This window comes from Hippopotamus amphibius, chromosome 2, assembly GCF_030028045.1.
Source record: "Hippopotamus amphibius kiboko isolate mHipAmp2 chromosome 2, mHipAmp2.hap2, whole genome shotgun sequence".
Lineage (NCBI taxonomy): Eukaryota > Metazoa > Chordata > Mammalia > Artiodactyla > Hippopotamidae > Hippopotamus > Hippopotamus amphibius.
In genome coordinates, this window is record NC_080187.1 from 57,854,733 (window position 1) to 57,874,908 (window position 20,176).

At 42.9% G+C, this 20,176-nt stretch overlaps 1 protein-coding gene across 1 annotated transcript in view; it reads right to left on the minus strand.

Moving 5' to 3' along the window:
• LOC130844351 (dedicator of cytokinesis protein 5-like) overlaps positions 1–20,176 on the minus strand; it is an 87,523-nt gene that overhangs the window by 20,363 nt on the left and 46,984 nt on the right. Inside the window, exon 2 of the mRNA XM_057720640.1 lies at positions 11,169–11,252. Within this exon, the coding sequence (XP_057576623.1) occupies positions 11,169–11,252 (84 nt within the window). The remainder of the gene's footprint in view (positions 1–11,168; positions 11,253–20,176) is intronic.

Here is a 20,176-nt window from a genome sequence, read left to right on the forward strand (position 1 = left end):
AGCAAAGCAGAGGCATCTATTGACCCTTCTCTCTCCAGATATAAGCGAGAGGAGAAATAGCTAATACCAATTTGCCCTCGATCAATTTTCAACTTTCCTCTAGACCTTTTTCTTTCCAGGAATCCTTCACTGTCTTACCCAACCCCATGATGGTTTGATGGACTATGTTTTGCAATAGGGATGAGACACCTAAGGCACTTTTGATAAAAGTTACACACCAAGTAATGTGAATGCCCAGCATTCAGAGGTATGAAGACAGCCACGGGTGGGATGTGTGTGCCTGGGATGCAAGGAGCCTGCTCATCACTTTGCCCCCTTCTTGATCCCTGGATCCCACCAAGATCCCTTGGAGACCAAAACTTATCAACAAAAAGCTCACGAGAACCTTCCTCCAGAGTATCCCCAATACATCTCTGCTTTCAGGCTGAGTTTGCCCCCTTCAGCGCATGGGCAGCTGCCCAAATGGATTAACGCCAAGTACCAGTTCATGACGAAGTAACCTAATGAAGGCTCCACTCAGAAAAGGGTCCCCACCCTGATCCTAGAAGATACTACACGTGCCGATGTGCAAAAAACACAAATTTTCAAGATGGAATTTTAGAAGAACGTTTGAATGTATCTCAAAAGGAAAAACAGGAGAAGGCGTTCTCTTTTTGGTAAGATTAAACCTGAGGTGGGGGAGGGATAAATTGGGAGATGAGGATTGACATAAACACACTACTATATATTAAACAGATAACTAATAAGGATCTACTGTATAGCACAGGGAACTCTACTCAATACTCTGTAATGACCTATATGGGAAAACAATCTAAAAAAGAGTGGATATGTATATATGCATAACTGATTCACTTTGCTGTACATCTGAAACTAACACAACATTGTAAATCAACTATACTCTAATAAAAATTTTAAAACAGCATACACAAAAATAAACTCAAAATGGATTAAAGACCTAAATGTAAGGCCAGATACTATAAAACTCCTAGAGGAAAACATAGGAAGAACACTCTTCGACATAAATCACAGCAAGATCTTCTTTGATCCACCCCCTAGAGGAATGGAAATAAAAACAAAAATAAATAAGTGGGACCTAATGAAACTTCAAAGCTTCTGCACAGCAAAGGAAACTATAAGCAAGATGAAAAGACAACCCTCAGGATGGGAGAAAATATTTGCAAATGAATCAACAAAGGATTCATCTCCAAAATATGTAAACAGTTCATCCAGCTCAATATCAAAAAAACAAACCACCCAATCAAAAAATGGGCAGAAGACCTACGTAGGCATTTCTTCAAGGAAGACATACGGATGGCCAAGAAGCACATGAAAAGCTGCTCAACAGCACTAATTATTAGAGACATGCAAATCAAAACTACAATGAGGTATCACTTCACACCGGTTAGAATGGGCATCATCAGAAAATCTACAAACAGTAAATGCTGGAGAGGGTGTGGAGAAAAAGGAATGCTCTTGCACTGTTGGTGGGAATGTAAATTGATACAGCCACTATGGAGAACAGCATGGAGGTTCCTTGCAAAACTAAAAATAGAGTTACCATATGAGCCAGCAATCCCTCTGCTGGGCATATACCCAGAGAACACCATAATTCAAAAAGACACATGCACTCCCATGTTCATTGCAGCACTGTTTACAATAGCCAGGACATGGAAGCAACCTAAATGTCCATCAACAGATGAATGGATAAAGAAGATGTGGTACATATATACAATGGAATACTACTCAGCTGTAAAAAGGATCGAAATTGGGACATTTGTAGAGACATGGATGGACCTAAAGAGTGTCATACAGAGTGAAGTGAGTCAGAAAGAGAAAAATAAATATCATATATTAACACACATATGCAGACTATAGAAAAATGGTACAAATCAACCAGTGTGCAAGGCAGAAATAGAGACACAGATGTAGAGAACAAACATATGGACACCAAGTGGGGAAAGCAGGAAGGGTTGGGGGGGAATGAATTGGGAGATTGGGATTGCCACATATACATTACTAATAAGAAAAAAAATATCAAATTGTACACTTTAAATATATGCAGTTTATTATATGTCAACTGAATCTCAATAAAAGCTCTTAAAAAACAGAAAAGATTAAACCTGAGATGAGACTTTTCATTGGCTCTACTTTTTAATTAGGTTTTTTGTTTTTTGTTTTGTAAATACCCTCCTACTGCCACACACATCTACAGAAAAACACATCTCAGGAACATGTGTCCCCAGGAGTAGTAGCTGACCAGCTGTCCTTAAGCTAAAGGTCAAACAGATGTGGGAAGCGACCAGCACACTCACCAAAATGCCACAGGGCCTACTTTGCATTCAAGGCTCGAGCCAAACGTTTGCACGCAATGCTTGTCGTAAAATCCAAGCTGTTGGGCTCACTGCCATTTTTTGAGAAAGGCAGTTGTTTTTCTATCTAGAACATGATGAGGCTACGGGTTCTTAATTACAATAAAGTTTCAATTATCTTTACTGATGGGATAACAAAAATAAACGAAAGTTACAAATACATCGAATGTCTTATTTCAGCTTAAACCCAGTAAACTTTTATACATGCTGTTAAGAACTGATTTTTAAAAATCAATTTTGATTTTGTCTCTCACTTGTTTTATGGTCATTGGGCATGGCTAACCAGAGAGAAGGAAGTGAACAGAAAAGAGGAACAATAAAGGGATGACCAGACTGCCAGGCTGACTCACTGTTGCACAGGATAGCAGAAGGCGACAATACAACTTCTCAAATCAGACGTTCTGAAAGGGTTTGATAAGTCCTTACTGTATCATAGGACCCAACAGAGGGTTCTTTTTTTAATTTTATTTTATTGAAGTATAGTTGATTTACAATGTTGTGTTAATTTCTGCTGTGTGGCAAAGTTATACACGTAAATATTCTTTTTCACACTCTTTTCCATTAGGGTTTATCACAGGATATTGAACATAGTTCCCTGTGCTATACAGTAGGACCTTGTTGTTATTCATTCTATATATAATAGTTTGCATCTGTTAATCCCAAACTCCCAATCCATCCCTTCCTCACCCCGTCTCCCCCATAGCAACCACAAGTCTGTTCTGTCTCTTTTTGTTTCATAGCTGTGTTCATTTGTGTCATATTTTAGATTCCACATATAAGTGATATCCTATAGTACGTGTCTTTCTCTTTCTGACGTACTTCACTTAGTATGATAATCTCTAGGTCCACCCATGTTGCTGCAAATGACATTATTTTGGTCTTTTTTATGGCTGAGTAACATTCCTTTGTGTATGTATACCAAATTTTCTTTATCCATTCATCTGTCAATGGACATTTAGGCTGTTTCCATGTCTTGGTTATTGCAAATAGTGCTGCTATGAACATAGGGGTGCATGTATCTTTTTGAATTATAGCTTTGACTGGATATATGCCCAGGAATGGTATTGTTGGCTCATAAGGCAACTCTATTTTTAGTTTTGGAGAAATCTCCATACTGTTTTCCATAGTGGTTGCAACAATTTACATTCCCACCAGCAGTGTAGGAGGGTTCTTAATACCACATCTCAGAAAGATACCTATTAAGCCTCTTCTTGAAAAAAAACTCTTCAAATACAACTCTATTCCTTTTTATGCCTCTGCTAGAAAGTTTTGTCAGCTATGGAGCTAAAATTTAGTGCCATGTAAATTTACCTACCCATCATAATACTGCCCTCTGTGCTTACTCAAAAAAGCCTGTTTTTTTTTTTTAAGCTCTTTATTGGAGTAAAATTGCTTTACACTGTTGTGCCAGTTTTTGCTGCACACCAAAGTGAATCAGCTGTTTTTATACATATATCCCCATATCCTCTCCCTCCCGCGACTCCCTCCCAACCTCCCTATCCCAACCCTCTAAGTCATCACCCATCATCGAGTTGATCTCCCTGTGTTACGCAGCAACTTCCCACTAGCTATTTTACATTTGGGAGTGTATATATGTCAATGCGACTCTCTCACTTCATCCCAGCATCCTCTTTGGTGCACCCCCCACCCCCACCCCACTCCGTGTCCTTATGCTAACTCATATATATGGAATCTAAAAAAATGGTACTGATGAACCCAGTGACAGGGCAAGAATAAAGATGCAGATGTAAAAAGCCTGTTTGAGAAAGATAAGACTCAAAACATGGACAGCCCAAGTCATAATCTATTTCTATTCCTTTTCATATCATAAGGTAGTAGATTTCTTGATTAAGGTGCATTTCAAAACTGACCTCATTTCACATAGAAGAAATATATATATTGGGGACCTCCTGTATATACACAAATGCTCCTTTTTAAAAAAATATTTATTTATTAATTTAGGTGGCATTGGATCTTCGTTGTTGCATGCAGGCTTTCTCTAGTTGCAGCAAACGGGGGCTACTCTTCATTGCAGTGCGTGGGCTTCTCAGTGCGGTGGCTTCTCTTGTTGCGGAGCACAGGCTCTAGGTACGCAGGCTTCAGTAGTTGCAGCACACGGGCTCAGTAGTTGTGGCTCACGGGCTCTAGAGCGCAGGTTCAGTAGTTGCGGTGCACGGGCCTAGTTGCTCTGTGGCATGTGGGATCTTCCTGGACCAGGGATCGAACCCGTGTCCCCTGCAATGGCAGGCGGATTCTTAACCACTGCACCACCAGGAAAAACCCACAAATGCTTTTTATTTCAACTTTTTATTTGCCACAAATGCTCCTTTTTATTTCAATCAGAGGATTGCTGGTCTTCTCTGGTTCCAATACAATCATTTGTGCTCTCCTCTGGGTCTTTACAAGTTATACTGAAATGATATAAAACTTTACACTGTGCCTGCCTCTGTAGAGCTTGGAACACCTTTGAGATATTATCTCATTTTGTTATTTCCAACCTGGGCCAATTGTGTTATGTTTACCCCCCAGAAATCACTGTGAACAGCAGTCGCCCTCTCTCTTGAGCTTGTGCATGGTTTATGGAGCTGAAAACAAGTTAACTAATGGATATGAATCAAAGGCAGGAAACCAGTATCCACTGGTGGAACAACAGACCCTGGGCATGAAATCACTTGTGACTAGAATTTGGTTAATTACAGGAGAGGAGAGCTTCCTGGCAGCAGGGATGCTGAAACCTTACTTTTCAAGTCACTTTCATTTAATCACTTTCAATTCAAAGAGTGATCCAATTTTAGATGAAAAGACCATGACACACAGAGAGTTCAAATGTCTTGCTCAGGGCTGGTTCACCAAATAAGATAGGGACAAAACCATCCAACCTAAAGTGGTCCTTCTCCTCTTCCTCTCCATCACCTTCATCCACCTCTGGTCTATGTAACACCATCCGTTTTTCCCCACAGCACTTATAAGCATCTGAATGTTTTTGCTCACATATTTTGTTCACTTGTTTTATCTGTCCCACGAATGAAAACGCTATGAGAGCAGGAACCTTGCCATTGTGTCACTCAGGTAACCTCAGTGCTGGAAACATCTCCTGTGGTCAATAAATGTAGCACATAAGAGCATAATACTTGCTCAGAGAGTCCTGTTGAATGAATAAATGACCACAACTGGAATCTCTCCCAGGTATCAGTGCTTTTTCAGTCATGCCCATGGATCTGGGTGAGAAAGAACATTCATATGGAGAACAGCTGTCTCACTGCCAAATCTTTTGTCTGGTTAAAGAGGCGAAGACATGCCAGTGACTACAGGTGGGCTAGTGCCAAAAAAGAAAGGCAAGGACACTTGTTTTAGTCCTTGAGGATTTCTTTTCCCTGAAAAAGTTTCTGAAGGCAATTAATTCTTGAAGGTCTATAAAAAATGAGCAACATACAGCTTCTCAGTCAATTCTATTCCCTTCCCTTATTTTTTAGTAACAAATGACATTCAGGGGCAAGGTTACAGAGAGAAATGGTGATAAGGGATGAGGAATGGAAGCTCTCTCATGTGGACTGTGGTCTCCTGTTTTGGAGGTAAAACTCAAGCATATCAGTCTGGCAGGTCCCCAAAAGGTTAAACACAGAGTCACCACATGATCCAGCAATCCCACTCCTAAGGATACACCCAAGAGAAATGAAAACATGTATCCACACAAAAGCTTGTACACAGAAGTTCCCGGTGGCAGCATTATTCATAATAACGAAAAAGTGTAAGCAACCCAAATGTCCATCAACTGATGAATGGATAAATTGTGATATATGCCTACAATGAATATGATTTGGCAATAAAAAGATATGAAGTACTGACACATGCTACAACATGGGTGAGCCCCCTAAAGATCATTTTAAGTAGAAGAAAACAGTCACAAAGGACCACACGTTACATGCTTCCACTAACGTGAAATGTCTAGAATAGGCAGACCTATAGAGACAGAAATTATGTTGGTAGTTGCCTGGAGCTGGGGGGTAATAACCGCTAATGGGTAGAGGGTTTCTTTTGGAAATAATGAAAATGTTCTGAAAGTAGACAGTGATGATGGGTGTTGCCGCACTCTGTGAATAGGATACTTTGTAAATAGCCACTGAATTGTATACTTTAAATGGGTCACCTGAGTGGTATTTGAAATCTATCTCAATAAAGCTGTGTTTTTAAAAAAGCAGCCCACACGATAACCAAATCCATCATGTAGTCTGCACAGCGCGTCTCCTGGAAGGAGCAAAGCAGCCCTGCCCTGTACTATCGGGGGTTTTGCGGAGGTGACCCCACCCCTCTTACTGTCCACACGAGCTTGCCTTGCTCCCACAGGCTCGCCCTGGTCTCCTCTTTATCTTCACTCATTCAACAGACTTGCTGAGCACCTACTGTATACTGGGAGCTCTGCTTGGCCTGGGCCCTGCCGATGAAAGCAGTGCAGGCCTGCAAGGGGCTACCACTTTTGGAATCATTCATTCAACTGAAAAGTGAGAAACAGCAAAAGGAGAGTCCTAAGTGGTATTCTGTTGTGGGCTGTGGGCAGAAAATAATTGTTCACGTCTGCGTTCCAAAAAGGCAGACTCATGTCCACACCCGAAGAGCCCACCCAGGTCTGGCACACAAATATCTCAGAGGCAGGGTGGGGCAGGGTGTTGGGGGGGGGACCCCTGGCATCAGCGTTGACAGGAAGCTGAAGGACACAACCCCCACCCGCCCCACCCCAGGGCTGTGCAGTGGTGCCAGCACCACCCTTACATTCCATCGGGCAGTACTGTGGGTGTTTCCATGTTGTTTATTTTTTTTTCAAGGAAAGAGGAGATGGGGGAGGAGGGCTAGAACACAAGTTATTACTCAGCATTTCCATCATGTTTAATGTCTGCAAAGCACGCCTGCCCTCACTGTGGCCTGAACTGCCTGGAATCTTCAGGGAACTGAAGAACCCAGCCAAGAACGCGAAGTACTTAGCAGATAGCAGTACCTATCACTGCGTCTGGCAAGGCGCAGTGACAGGTACTTAAAAAAATTAATCCCATAAAATTAACACTATTTTAAAGCATAAGCCAGTATAATCATCTCTGTAAAGGTGACCTGCCACTTGGTAGTTAATGACGTGAACAAGCGCATGCTCTAAATCCCCCCAGTCACACCTTGCCACGTGTCAACTCTCACACCACGGGCACTAACATCCTTCTTTTTTTTATTTTTTTTTTTATTTTTTATTTTTTTTTGGCCAAGCCACACAGCATGTGCGATCTTCATTCCCTGACCAGGGATCGAACCCATGCCCTTTGCACTGGAAGTGTGGGGTCCTAATCACTGGACCGCCAGGGACGTCCAGTGAGATGAAAGAATGCTATGGCTGCACCCCCAAGTACTTTATGGGAACAGTTAACAAGAGAGTTGGCTTCTTGCTGCCAGGACCCACAGCGCCTGGATCATCACAGTCCAAATGCAGCAGTGATCAAGTTTTTTTTTTTATGACGGTCAACTGGGCCAGTGCTTCTGGCAAGTGTACCGCTGTGTGAGTTGCAATACATTAGGTGCACTGTGGCTTTTGGACTCAAGCTCTGGAAGGTATTTGAAACAGACGAGTTTGTGTGCTTATATTGATATTCAACCAAGCTCAGTGACCACGTTAGCTTGGTCCATAGGAGTGCCACTTTTAGGAATGCTCATGGGTCGATTGGGAAATTGCTTGGTAAAGTATAAATAATACGCACACTTAAAATTACCATTAATGGGACTTCCCTGGTGGCGCAGTGGTTAAGAATCCGCCTGCCAATGTAGGGGACATGGGTTCGATCCCTGGTCCAGGAAAACCCCACGTGCCGCTGAGCAACTAAGCCCGTGCGCCACAATTACTGAGCCTGTGCTCTAGAGCCCGTGAGCCACAGCTACTGAAGCCCACATGCCTAGAGCCGGTGCTCCGCAGCAAGAGAAGCCACTGCACTGACAAGCCTGCACTGAGAAGTACCGCAAGGAAGAGCAGCCCCCACTCACCGCAACTAGAGAAAGCCCGTGTGCAGCAATGAAGACCCAATGCAGCCAATAAATAAATAAATAAATTTTTTTTAATTAAAAAAAATTGTTTTAAGTTACCATTAATATGAATCCTATGAGGACAAAGTGCTTCAACCAACTATTTCAAGAAACACTAGGGTCACATTAAAAATGAAAAAATGAATTTTGAAAGTGTATTTAAAAGGTATCATCTACTTGACTTCAGATCAACTCTCCACTCTTCCCTCCCACACTCTGCAGGTCAATTAGAAAAGCTTGACAGTACAATACGTACATACACATACACACACACCCCCCCCCCCGGAGCTAAGGTGGTAAAGTGAAGAATTACCAGGTCTAGATCTAAAAAAAGACCAAACTCAGAAAGATGAGTCCAGCAATGGGGGCTGCTTTCCTCTCAGACCATCTGCTGAATTAAGAAAACATTCCTCAGTGGCTGAACAGCATTTCTGACAGCCTTGCGGGGCCAAGAGGACAAAAATGGGAGCCCTGGCACTGCCAGTGAACTAGCTGCAATTTCAGACAAAACAGACTAAGGAAAAAAAGCATTACTAGAGATGAGGATAGTGATAAAAAGTTTTACAAACAGGAATTAAAAGTTGGAATTGTCTAATATAACAATTTGAAAATTGTATACACCTGAAAACAGGTCTGAGCCTACAGAAAGCAAAAAACTGACACCACTGTAAATTGACACAAACTGCAATCACGGTGGAAGATTTAACATAGTTCTCTCAGGAACTGAAAAAGCAAAAAAAAAAAAAAAAAGGTTAGCATATAGCAAATTAAAAAAAAGTGACAAATCAGAATCTAATTGTCATCTCTAAAACTTCGCACCCAATAATTACAAAATATACATTATTTTTAAGTCCATGGAAACTGAATATGTGCCTCTTATGTGTACAGTGGAAAAATGTGTGTCCATAAAGACTAGATATAGTGGATTATCTGGCCCCTGACCAAAGTGGTATGACCTAGTAAGGCTATGGTTTCAATATGCGAAGGAGTTCAAGAATTTAAGTAGATTATCCCTAGTGTCTTGCTGATGCCATGGAATCAATGTTTGGCTGGATCTAAGAGGGTGAGAATAAAAACAGAAGAGAGAGAATAGAGTGGGAAGAGTCCACGCAGCCCTTCCTCCCTACCCCCGCCCCTGGAAGCTGCGTGAAGTCACTCTGAAGTGTATGAAAGGGAGAAGAATAATGCAAACCACCAGCTCTCTGCCTAAAACTACAGTGAGGCAGCAGGAACAGCAGAGTCTTCTGTGCAATGTGGCAGACGACTTAGCTTTTCTTTGGCTGAGTCCCACTTCCTTTCCTTCTGACTTCCCATCTCCTCTTCCCCATCCTGTGTCTGTCTGTCTTATCCTCAGAAGCTGCACTGGATTTCAGACAGCCACCCTTGCCATGCCATCATCACAACCATTTATGTGCAGGGCCAGACCCTGTAAATCCAGAGTTCCTATCCTAGCAAGCCTCAACCTATGAGAAAAATCTTCCTAGCTTCCCACCTCCTTCCTGCCCCAGTCTTCAGAGAGAATCAATGGACCCTCAATGTTCTTTGCTTTGATCCTAAGCGTCAGTAGCCTAGAGACGTGTGTTGCGCTCCAGGTGTTTGGAATAGAAATGTGGCAACATGGAGGAGTTCCATGAGGATTTAGAAAGCTTGAGTTGGAGCGAGAAGCCCAGGGTGGGGTGGGGTGGGTGCAGACACGACCTGTGTCCTTCAGGTGACCCGGGAGCCCTGGGTAACTGCCCGACAGCCCACTTACAGGTTAACTGGGACCCCCTCCCCAGCCTGACCTAGTTGCAGGAAATACACTAGTAGGCTTTCTGGACCTACAGTCCTCCCGACCTGAGTCTCTGAAGGAATCTCAGCAACACCAGTAAGTCTCTCGCTCATTTCTCCCGGAGTCTGGCAACATTTAGTGCTGAGAAGGAAGAGCCACTTCATCAGCCAGGCTTCCTTCGAGCTCCCACCAGCCCAGTGGCGCACGTGGCTCCTCCACAGCCAGCACCGCATCGGACCCTTCTACGTTCAGAGTCACATTTTCCTTTTAATGTTTATCAGTTTAATTATTTTATCTGAGAGAATTTTACCAAGAAATAAAAGTTTTTGCCTTTTAGAATTTGAGTTGAATTGTATGCTTTCCCTATTTATTTTCAGTCCTTATGAAAAGATATCATCGTTCACGTATGAAGGTCTTGCGTCATGGGAAGCCACTGGAAATCAACAGTGCCTCATCTGATTTGGCGCTGTCACTAGTTGTATGACATGAGGCACATTAGTCCCTCTGACCATCAGTTTTCTCAACTACATTAAAAAAAGGGAGCGTGGGTTATCTGTGTAATTTTTAAGAGTTCTATATTTTTGAAAGTCAGTAGTGTATATTTTTTCTTAATTAGGAAAAAACCCCTGCCCTGCCACACTGCGCAGCACGCGGGATCTTAGTTCCCCCGACCAGGGGTCGAACCCACGCCCCCTACAGTGGAAGCGAAGAGTCTTAACCACTGGACCGCCAGGGAGGTCCCCAGAGTCACATATTTTGATTCTGATGTCTGGGCATGTCTGCGCTCCTGCACTCAGCTGGCTGTTTTGAAATCACCCTCAGTACAAAAACTGTATACCCTAAGCACTTCCTGGATTTTTACCAGCACCACTTCAGGAAGTAAAGCATGTTGATATTTGCTCTAAGTACCTTATGAATAAGTAACTTCCACTGTTTGGGACTTGCCCCAAGTCTGGCGCAAGGCCATCCAGACTTACCCTCATACATCTCCAGGATGTGAACCGTGTCACCAACCTGCAGGGACAGCTCCACATCTTGAGAGGCGTTGTAGTTATAGATCGCTGGAAAGGAGAAAGAAGAGCAGAAGAGAGGGAAATGATGGCATCAGTGGCAGTTAAAATACAAGTCACCAAACATATTTTTTAAAAAAATACAAGTCACTAAACATATTTAAAAAATAAAAAAATACAAGTCACCAAAGAGCACATTTAGTGGTTAGTGAACCACTTCTCTCTCTTTTATGATTTCAGGTGAATCCCCCACTGGAAAGCAGAGAGCAACCTCCTAGACCCCCATTACTGGTATTTTAGTCATTCCTCCACCCCACAAATATTGGTTGGTTGCCTGCTACGTACCACATATTGTGCTAGAGACCAGAGAGAGAGTGTTGAAACATACAGATGTGGTTCCTGTATCAGGGATTTTTAATAGTTTAGTATGGGAAGAGAGATAGTAAATGTGTTATTACAGAAATAACTCAATTAAAATGGTGAAAAGAGGTATCAGCCTACAACACCACTGAGCTTATGAGCTCTAAAGCATAGGGAGAGCTGTCTCCCAGCTTCCCTGACACAGTAACTGGCAGCCAAAGGACCATTTGTGAGTCCCATCTACCCCCCATAATAGGCTAACACTGGGTGGCTGTCTTGCCCCAGCTCTAAGCATCCCCAGGGAAATGGGGTACCCCAGCACTTCCTTATCAAGATGACCTCCATCACCACAGTCCTTAGGACTAGCAATGACTGGACCACAGTTGTACAAAACAACAGACTAACTCTTCTAACTCCAAAAGAAGAAGACAATCCCATCGCAAGATGGGTAAGAGCTCTGAAGAGACACTTCACCAAGAATCATATATGATGACTAATAAGCACCAGAAAAGATGTCCAACAACCATTAATCACCAGGGAAATGCAAATGAAAACCACAGCGAGGGGCTTCCTAGGTGGCGCAGTGGTTAAGAATCCGCCTGACAATGCAGAGGTCAGGGGTTCGATCCCTCAGCTCCAGGAAGATCCCACATGCCACGGAGCAACTAAGCCCGTGTGCCAAAAAAAAAAAAAAAAAAAGATGTTTTAAAAAAAAACCACAGCAAGATTCAACTTCACACGCACCAGAATGGCTATTAATTTTTAAAGGCAGACTTGGCAGGAATGTGGAGAAACTGGAACCCTCATGCATTGCTGGTAGGAATGGAAAATGTCACAACCTCTTCAGAAAACAGTTTGGCAGTTTCTTAAAAAGTTCAACATAAATTTACATGCAACCTAGCAATTCCATGCCCGGTTATCTACAGAGAGAATTGGAAATGTGTCAACACAAAAACTTCATGGGAATATTCACAGCTGTTGTGGTAGGCAGAAAAGCAGCCTCCCCCCCCACCCAAAGATATCCATATCAGATTTTGGAACCTACGAATGTTGCCTTAGGTGACAAAAAGTGTGAGTAAGTTAAGAATATGAAGAGGATATTATACTGGAAATTCAGGGTATGCCCTAAACACAATCACATGTATCAGATAAGAGAGAGATCGAGGGAGTTTTGAGAGTCTCACAGAAGAGAAGGCAACATGAGGATGGTGGCAGAGACTGAAGCAACATGACCTCAGGAATTGCCATGACCACTAGAAGCTAGAAGAGGCAAGAATGAGTCTCCCCTAGAGCCTCTAGAAGGAGCACAGCCGGTCAACACCTTGATTTTAGACCTCTGGCCTTCAAAACTGGGAGAGAATAAAATCCTGTTGTTTTAAGTCACCAAGGTTATGGTAATTTGTTAGGACAGCCACAAGAAACCAATATAGCAGCATTAGTCACAAAAGCCAAAAACGAGAAACAATTCATCCACTGAAGAATCAATGGATAAGTACAACACAGTCTGACCATACAATGGAATATCACTCAGCAATAAAAAGGAATGAAATACTAACACATGCTCAACACATGGTACAACACGGATGAGCTTCAAAGACATTATGTGAAACGAAAGTCATATGCACAAAACATATGTTAGGCTTTCATTTACCTGTAATGTCCAGAAGAGGCCAGTCTATCGGTAACATACGGCAGATGAGTGGTTCCTGGGGTTGGGGGTGGGAATGGTGACTGAGCACAACAGGCACCAGGGAGCTTTACAGAGAGATGGAAACATCCTAAAACTGGACTGGATTGTGGTGATGGTCCTATAACTTTGCATATTTCCTAAAAAGTCAATGACCTTTATGCTTAAAATGGGTGGATTTTATGGTATGTAAATTAGACTTCCATGTAGCTTTTTTTTTTAAGGGGATTTATTTCTTCCCCTCTCTCATGATGAGTGAGCTGCATCCTTTCAGGGAAAAAGAACCACCTTAGATATTCGGTTCTAGGCGTTTACCTGACGATCCAAGGAACCCACAGTGTTCCCCGTCTCTGCAGCTCTGATGAGCAGGAGGCTGGTCCCTCACTCCATAAATCCATCTGCCGGATCCCACAAGGGTCATGAAAAAGGGAAGAAAGGATCCCTGCCAGTGCCAATCGTGGCACCTACTGCTCTTCCTGAGCCTGACCGCAGGCTTTGCCTTACATCACAATCAATCTATCCCAGAAAGCAAGGAGCAGACCTCCAGCCCCACTTTTTTCAAGTGACCTCTCTTTTTGAAAAGAACCACCCAAATATGTGGTGTTCTGTAGTTTTGGCACAGATGCCGGGACAGATTATGCTGCAACTGATTTACTATTGAACTTTGGGACTATATTATGAATTCAGAACAAGGTCAGGCTGATGAAGTGGGTTAGGAGAAACTACACAGAATTCAGAAGGAGGAGTTAGGTCCCGGCTCCTACACTCCTTTGTGGGCCACCAGGCCACAGCTACTCATCCACTGAAGTTCACTTCCTTCGTCTGACCGCTACTTGATTCAAATGTTTTGTCCGCTAAGTATACGGCTGGTTCTCTTTAGAAAATGTAGATCTCACATCCTCGACTCCCCTGAGCCCCCATTCACTGCCTCCCACCGAACTGGTTCCTTCTACCAGCACCGCCAGCAGAGGGAATCAGGAAGTAGAGAGGTTGCTGTGTCACAATGTGTTGGGTAATCGCCAGGCTTCACCTCTTCCTTGTTCTTAGTCACCAGGAAAGTAAGCAGAAGCTCTCACAAGCAGTACCTGGCACTGTAGCCCCAAGCTACAAACACCTACCAAGGACTGCGGTAAACACACACACACACACCCCCCTCACACACACACACACCACAGACTATTATGTGTCCTTAAACCCTAGATTCCTAAGCCTGACAATCAAAGTGCTCCCCAAATTATCCCAGCCTTAATTACCCACCTTTGCCTCCATCATCTGCTAAATTCCACCCTCTGCTCCAGTCAAGACTCATAATCTCCCCTGAATTCCGTGCTCCACTCACGGTTTACCTCTGCCTGGAACTACTTATCTTTTTCTTCCTCACATTGCAAAGCTCACATTCACAATACAATTCAACAAATGATTACTGACTCCCTATCACCCTGCAAAGATCTCTTTTTTCTCCCATGTCCTGCAATTCTTCCTTTAAAACAGTTTGGGTTTCTAATCACAGATAATTTTGTGTCACAGATAATCTGCCAGCTATCAGAAGGTAAACCCGTCATGAATGGGGGCCTGGTTACACTTTACTTTGTGTCTTTCACATTCCAAGGCACCAGAGAAGGTGCTCAAGGCACAAGAGTGGCTTTTATAAAACCCACCAATCAATTCAGTTGTTCACTTCTTCCCCAAACTTCTAGGTACTTCTGCTTCCCTCAGAAGCAGCAGCTGTGCTTTCCCACCGCTCAAGAAAGGGATATCAAATCACCTCTCCAGCTTCTTTTTGTTAATTACACTAGCAACTCTGTCTTTCCAACCCAAGCCTTTGAAGAGCGTCACATGGGAAACACATCCTTTAGCAATGCCTTTTGCTGCGGTGACAAGTCACCGGTTAGAGGACATTTGTACTATCTGTTTCCATGTCTTTGGGCAGAAATACTAGTAAGATTTCCAATCACTTACAATGTCATCTATTCACGCCAACTACACACTTTAGAACCACGTCCTCCCCATCCCCCTGCTTAATGCACTTCATTTCCATTGTAGTTCATGGTTTCACTTCCATATGGAATCTAGTAATTGTATGGCGTGGGTGTCAATTACCATATTACTTAGTGAGGAAACTGAGACTCAGAAGGGGTCAGCACCTTGCCCCAAGGAACCCAGCGGTATGAGCTGCAAAGCTGTTACTGATGCGGTCCTGTGAGGACCCATTCATCCCATTTACCAGACTGGTCCAGGGAGGCAAGGGGATGCCCTGGAATACCTGGAAGAAAAGAGCCTGACAGATTCTCCGTATGTTGTCTGCCTTAGGATTCTTTCATCAAATGTGACTCCAATTTCCCCAAATAAGCTTTATCATACAAATCGGTGACTGGTGATCACGCTGTCTGCTGTCTGGTGCTATTTCAAGAACAGGCATACAACTCACACACTCAGTGGATCACGTTTTCTCCCTGGAACATGAATAACTGTTACAGAGGAAGACAGAGAAAGAAGAAATACAGGAAACCCTTCGGGTTAAACAAAACCAACTCAGTTCTACCAGCTACACACACATGACCTTGGATGAGTTTGTCTGGGCCTCCGTTTCCCATCTGTAAACTAGGCATTGGACCAGATGACTCTAAGGGTCCCTTCGGCTCCAACAGCCTCTGATTCACGAGGTTATGATAAGAGGCAAGAGAAACTAGTTGTGTCGTTTCAAATCAACAGGCACCACCGCAATCTCTTGTTTTGTCTGAGGAAATTAAACAAGAGCAGGGAGTCGCTGTGTATGAACCGCCTTGCTGGCTGCTCTGTGCAAGGCTGTGAAAGACAAGCTGCTAGAATTCTGCCCTGAGCAGCCTACTGTTTATATCGTGAAAACTACAATTTTGCAGAGCCAACTAGACAAGACAGTATGTCTACAAATGTAAAAGAGTTTGCATTTTACCAAATCTTTGATTTGGCTTGGCCTTTTCTTTCAAACTAGACTTTTATGAGAGAGGAAAAAGAAGAAATCTGAGGTCTTAGGATTAGGCAACAAGAAACCAACAGAATAGACTGACAGGCCCCAGTATGAGGACTGCTTTCGGCAGTGAAAAGTTGATGGGTTACTAGTATTTAATCTTTCTGATAAATCAGGATCTTTCATAAATCTTCAAATTACAACCCCCTGAAGAATAATTAAAACATGACATCTGCTATTAGGCTTTGGTAACAGCTATGAAAGAAAGAATGAGGTCCTGACCTGAGCTATCTGCTATGTTAGCAAGATGATCAAACTTCATCTTTTCCGTTTTTATCTTGATCTGCCTACTTTCAGCCATTAGAACTATAAAGACTTAAAAGGCAGACCTCATCTTTAGCTTCACCCTGGGGTCAATACAATAATGTCCTAGAAGGCTGAGCGGACTTTTTTCTTTTGCTTTTTAATATTCCAGTCTACTACAAGGATCAGAGAATCAGATTCAACAGGAAGTAGGACCCCAGAAGTAAAAGAAAAAGGTGGGTTTTTTTTAAAGCTCTTTATTGGAATATAATTGCTTTACACTCTTGTACCAGCTTTTGAGGTACACCAAAGTGAATCAGCTGTATATATATATATATCCCCATATCCACTCCCTCCTGCGACTGCCCCCTGCTCTCCCTGTCCTGGCCCTCTAAGGCATCACCCATCATCGAGTTGATCTCCCTTTGTTATACAGCAACTTCCCACTAGCTACCTATTTTACAGTTGGTAGTGTATACACGTCTATGCTACTCTCTCACTTCATCCCATGCTGATCATTCTAATTAGGCTTCAGACTGGTCATTCAGATCAGGGGCTGTCAGATGAGGACATCAGCTTCTACTTGTCACCAACAGTACTTCATAGAAGCAGCTCTAACAGGCTTCCTAACTTCATTTTCTAGACCTTTAGGAGAATTTCATGATCAGTTAGGAGATTTCATGACCAGTTCATTGGTTATTCTTTAGAAATATCTATTTGAGGGATTATATACATACATATATTTTTTGGCTACATTGGGTCTTAGTTGCAGCACGCGGGGTCCTTCATCGCCGCATGTGGGCTCTTCACTTCTTTGCGGTGCACAGGTTTCTCACTAGTCATGGCGCATGGGCTTCTCTCTAGTTGTGGTGCATGGGCTCCAGAGCATATGGGCTCTTAGTTGCAGCACGTGGGCTCTCTAGTTGTGGCGTGTGGGTTTAGTTGCCCCGCAGCACGTGGGATCCTACCTCGACCAGGGATGGAACAGGCATCCTCTTCATCGCAAGATCAATTCTCAACCACTGGACCACCAGGGAAGTCACAGATAAATATATCTTTAATGGGAGAGATTTTTCACAGATATAAACTCAACTATGGTTTATTAATTTCCTCACTGGTACCAAATGATTACCTCCCAGTTATCTCATTTAAATTAATATGAAATTAAATTTACATGACTATGTAGAGCTAAAATAAGGCAACTCAAAATCACAGAACAGGAAGTCTTTGTTCTACAGACACCAGGAGGTTTTCCCTGGTGTAAGAAATGGAGGCACCAGTATATTCTTCTAAAGAGCAGAATGTAGCAGAGCCCCTAGGAAGATGACAAGCCCTGGGAGACACAGGCTAAATGGCAGTTACCTTCCCTTTTCCCCCTTCCCCTTTCTTGCCCTGTCTGGCTTCCCACTTTGGGCACGGTGGCAGCCACATCCTCAAAGATGGACACAACCACTCTCACCAATAGGACAGTGGAAGGTATTCAATGAAAAGTGGGAATCAGGAAAGACTGTAGAGATAACAGAACAAGCTGGCCTCAATCCTAACAAGGTAACACTGGACAACGAAGGGCAGATGCCCTTAAGGACACCAAACCCTTTTTATTGCAGGCGGCTAAGTACAGAGCTCCCCTAAGAAACAGCATGAGAGTCCAGAAATAATTAGTATTTTAACCATTTCCTTGCTGCCCCTTCCAAGCATTTCTACAATGATTCAGCTGAGGGCTCAGGGTGTTATTCAGAATACCAGCGATGCCTCAATCATGGACTCACTATAGCACTCTCAATCTGGGTATAACAGTAAAGGTACACATTCCGATGTTACTATGCTTATACTTCTATGCGCTTCTATCCCTTTCAACCAATCTCTTTTCTTGTTAAGGAAAAGTAAAAGAGAAAAAAAAAATCTGACGACAACTAAGGCAGGGTTTTAATGACAAAGTAAAAACATTAATTTACTAACAAGTCCAGAACACCTTCCCCTAATCAAATAAGGTATTATTATCAGGTTCTTCTTGGTATGCATTCTTATTAAATAAAAATGAGACAGATCGAAGATAAAAATAGTCAGATCTAAGATTGGGCTGAGTCTGCAACATCTACTTTATGGACAAAAATCATAATTGAGGAATACAGAATCTAAAGATAAAAGCCGGGACTTCCCTGGTGGTCCAGAGGTTAAGACCCTGCACTCCTAATGCAGGAGGCTGAGGTTCTATCTCTGCTCGGGGAGCTAAGATCCCGCTTGTGGTGGCGCAGCCAAAAATAAATAAATGCCACCGATTACTGTGGAATGTAGAACAAGCACTTTGAAATGAGAGTCAACAATGTTAGTGACTATTTTCTCCATATATATATGAAATTTGAGACAAAACACAGTTCACTGAGAAAACAAATGATCCCCAACCAGGCTGGAAAACCCACTAATTTAAAATCACCAACTTGAAAATGCAAATACAAAGCAGCAGCTTTGGACCTGGGCTTACGTCTGCCCCTGTAAGGCCTGTCCCAGGACAAGGTCCATCAGTCACTCACGGGTTACATTCAGGAGGGTCTTAGAACTGAAGCCCAGCTTCTCCTGTATTATATACACTGGAGTCACACCATGAAAAGACAGAATGTGGGTACGTGTGGCTGGGAGGGAAGGGCAAATCAGAAGAGCAAAGAACCGAGGAGAAAGCCAGACACTGAAGAGATCTGGCAAACCTCCTTGCTTCATGAATGAAGAAATGGGAGCCCGGCGTGTGCCAGAGGAAAATGCCACTAAATTACAGTCGGGCTATTGAAGGTACTCGCCACAGCTTGGCCCAAAATCTACCATTCTGGACTCTCAGGCAGGTCATTTCCTCTTTTGGGCTTCAGTTTCCTCACCAATAAAGTAACACTTGTAACCTGGTGTTTTTGCCTACTTCTTAGGGTTGCTGTAAGAATAAAACAGTAAGAAACATAAAAATAAGTAAGTATTGGTAATGTCTTTGGAACCAAGGTTTTTATCTTAACAGAAAAGAGAAGTAAGACATCAAAAAGATATATAACTCTGGGCTAATCTATTTGAACTGGAAATTCGGTACGAATTTGGAATATTTTTCTCTCTCAAAAAAATACATATTCATTTCGACTTGTGGCCAAAGTGGACCAAAGAACACATTAGGGATCAGATGAACTATCCTGTCTTAAACATCTAAAAAATGGACAAAATATGACTCGTTGGTTTTCAGACACTGATCAACATGCAATGCAGGAGAGTGATGCCTGGGAGAAGAGAAATACATGAGGGAAATCTACAGTTGCATCTCCAGGCAAAAGTACAGGGAGGAGAAACCCAAACAGAGCCCAGGAGTCACCCTGAGATGAGGGATGAGAGTTGAGAATTCAGGGAAGTCAAGGTGACTAGAACATCCAGCGCAGAAAATCAGAGAGATGAGGGCTACACAAGTTCCCTACTAGCTTAAGCTGATTACTGATCAGCACATGCGTGTGAAGGAAATTCCCGAGGGCAAGGAAAAGAATCACTGGAAAAGAACAGGAGGAACAATTTCCAAGCCTCACACAGGGCTGGGAACAGTGCACTTTCACAACCAGAGCTGAGAAACTTTGTGGTACATGGCCATTGGCTTGAGTATTCAGGAGTATTGCCTTGGTAATGCAACCAAACCAGCCCTAGACTACAGGCTGTGCTGAT